This window comes from Labrus bergylta, chromosome 11, assembly GCF_963930695.1.
Source record: "Labrus bergylta chromosome 11, fLabBer1.1, whole genome shotgun sequence".
NCBI classification, from domain to species: Eukaryota; Metazoa; Chordata; class Actinopteri; order Labriformes; family Labridae; genus Labrus; species Labrus bergylta.
Genome location: NC_089205.1, coordinates 31,232,589 through 31,235,088, shown reverse-complemented (window position 1 = coordinate 31,235,088; position 2,500 = coordinate 31,232,589). Strand labels below are relative to the sequence as shown.

At 42.1% G+C, this 2,500-nt stretch overlaps 1 protein-coding gene across 1 annotated transcript in view; it reads right to left on the bottom strand.

Moving 5' to 3' along the window:
- The window catches only part of LOC110005063 (diacylglycerol kinase delta), a 44,720-nt gene that overhangs the window by 26,480 nt on the left and 15,740 nt on the right, over positions 1 to 2,500 (bottom strand). Inside the window, 2 exon segments of the mRNA XM_065960372.1 lie at positions 330 to 639; positions 803 to 902. Coding sequence (XP_065816444.1) covers positions 330 to 639; positions 803 to 902 — 410 coding nt within the window.

The following is a 2,500-nucleotide window of genomic DNA, read 5'->3' as shown; positions in this document are numbered from 1 at the left end:
CTGTCTGCCTGTCTCACCTCTCTCCGTGTGCTCGATGATCTGCCTGCCTGTCTCACCTCTCTCCGTGTGCTCGATGATCTGCCTGCCTGTCTCACCTCTCTCCGTGTGCTCGATGATCTGTCTGCCTGTCTCACCTCTCTCCGTGTGCTCGATGATCTGCCTGCCTGTCTCACCTCTCTCCGTGTGCTCGATGATCTGTCTGCCTGTCTCACCTCTCTCTGTGTGCTCGATGATCTGTCTGCCTGTCTCACCTCTCTCCGTGTGCTCGATGATCTGCCTGCCTGTCTCACCTCTCTCCGTGTGCTCGATGATCTGCCTGCCTGTCTCACCTCTCTCCGTGTGCTCGATGATCTGTCTGATGGCTTTCTTCAGACTGTTGGCTCTCAGCATCAGCTGCTCTCGGGGTTTAAAGATGGCTGCTGCTGCAGAGCAGGACGAGCGAGAGGAGCAGGGGGGGAGAGGAGGGAGAGGAGGAAGAGGAGGAAGAGGAGGAAGAGGAGGAGGTGGTGCGACTCCTTCGGCCTCCTCCTGCTCCTCTTCGATGGTCGGGGGAGGAGCTGGGGGGGGCAGGGTGGAGGCCTGAGACTCCTCGTTCAGAGTCTTTAAGAGCGAGTCGAGCTTCTCCTTCAGAACCCCACACTGACACACACACACACACACACACACACACACACACACACACACACACACACACACACACACACACACACACACACACACACACACACACACACACAGATTAATGAATGACAGAGTGAGTTGTAAATAATAATAATAATAATAAAGTGTATTGATGAGTCACCTTCTTAGCCATGGCGTCTGACTCCTCTGAACTCTCCGTGTTCTTTTCATACGCTCTCCCAACACGAGCCACCAAATCCTTCACCGTCTCACACAGGACCCTGAACACACCACGACAACATGTTAACACAACAACAACAACACAACAACATGTTAACACAACAACAACAACAACAACACAATAACATGTTAACACAACACACCACAACAACACAACAACATGTTAACACGACAACAACAACACAACATGTTATCACAACAACACAACAACAACACACCACAACAACAACATGATAACACAACTACACAACAACACAATAACATGTTAACACAACAACACAACACACCACAACATGTTAACACAACAACACAACAACATGTTATCACAACAACACAACAACAAACCACGAAAACATGTTAACACAACTACACAACAACAACAACACAATAACATGTTAACACAACAACAACACAACACACCACAACATGTTATCACAACAACACACCACAAAAACATGTTAGCACAACTACACAACAACAACAACAACACAATAACATGTTAACACAACAACAACACAACACACCACAACATGTTAACACAACAACAACACAACACACCACAACATGTTATCACAACAACACACCACAAAAACATGTTAGCACAACTACACAACAACAACAACACAATAACATGTTAACACAACAACAACACAACACACCACAACATGTTATCACAACAACACACCACAAAAACATGTTAGCACAACTACACAACAACAACAACAACACAATAACATGTTAACACAACAACAACACAACACACCACAACATGTTAACACAACAACAACAACAACAACAACACAATAACATGTTAACACAACACACCACAACAACATAATAACATGTTAACACAACAACAACAACACAACATGTTAACACAACAACAACACAATAACATGTTAACACAACACACCGCAACAACACAACATGTTAACACAACAACACAGTAGCATGTTAACACAACTACACAACAACACACCACAACAACATGTTATCACAACAACAACACACCATGAAAACATGTTAACACAACTACACACCACAACATGTTAACACAACAACAACAACACACCACAACATGTTAATACAACAACAACAACAACACAATAACATGTTAACACAACTACACAACAACAACACAATAACATGTTAACACAACTACACAACAACAACACAACAACATGTTAACACAATTACACAACAACAACAACACAACATGTTAACACAACAACAACACAATAACATGTTAACACAACTACACCGCAACAACACAACATGTTAACACAACAACACAGTAGCATGTTAACACAACTACACAACAACACACCACAACAACATGTTATCACAACAACAACACACCACGAAAACATGTTAACACAACTACACACCACAACATGTTAACACAACAACAACAACACACCACAACAACATGTTAATACAACAACAACAACAACACAATAACATGTTAACACAACTACACAACAACAACACAATAACATGTTAACACAACTACACAACAACAACACAACAACATGTTAACACAATTACACAACAACAACAACAACACAACATGTTAACACAACTACACAACAACAACAACACAACAACATGTTAACACAACTACACAACAACAACAACA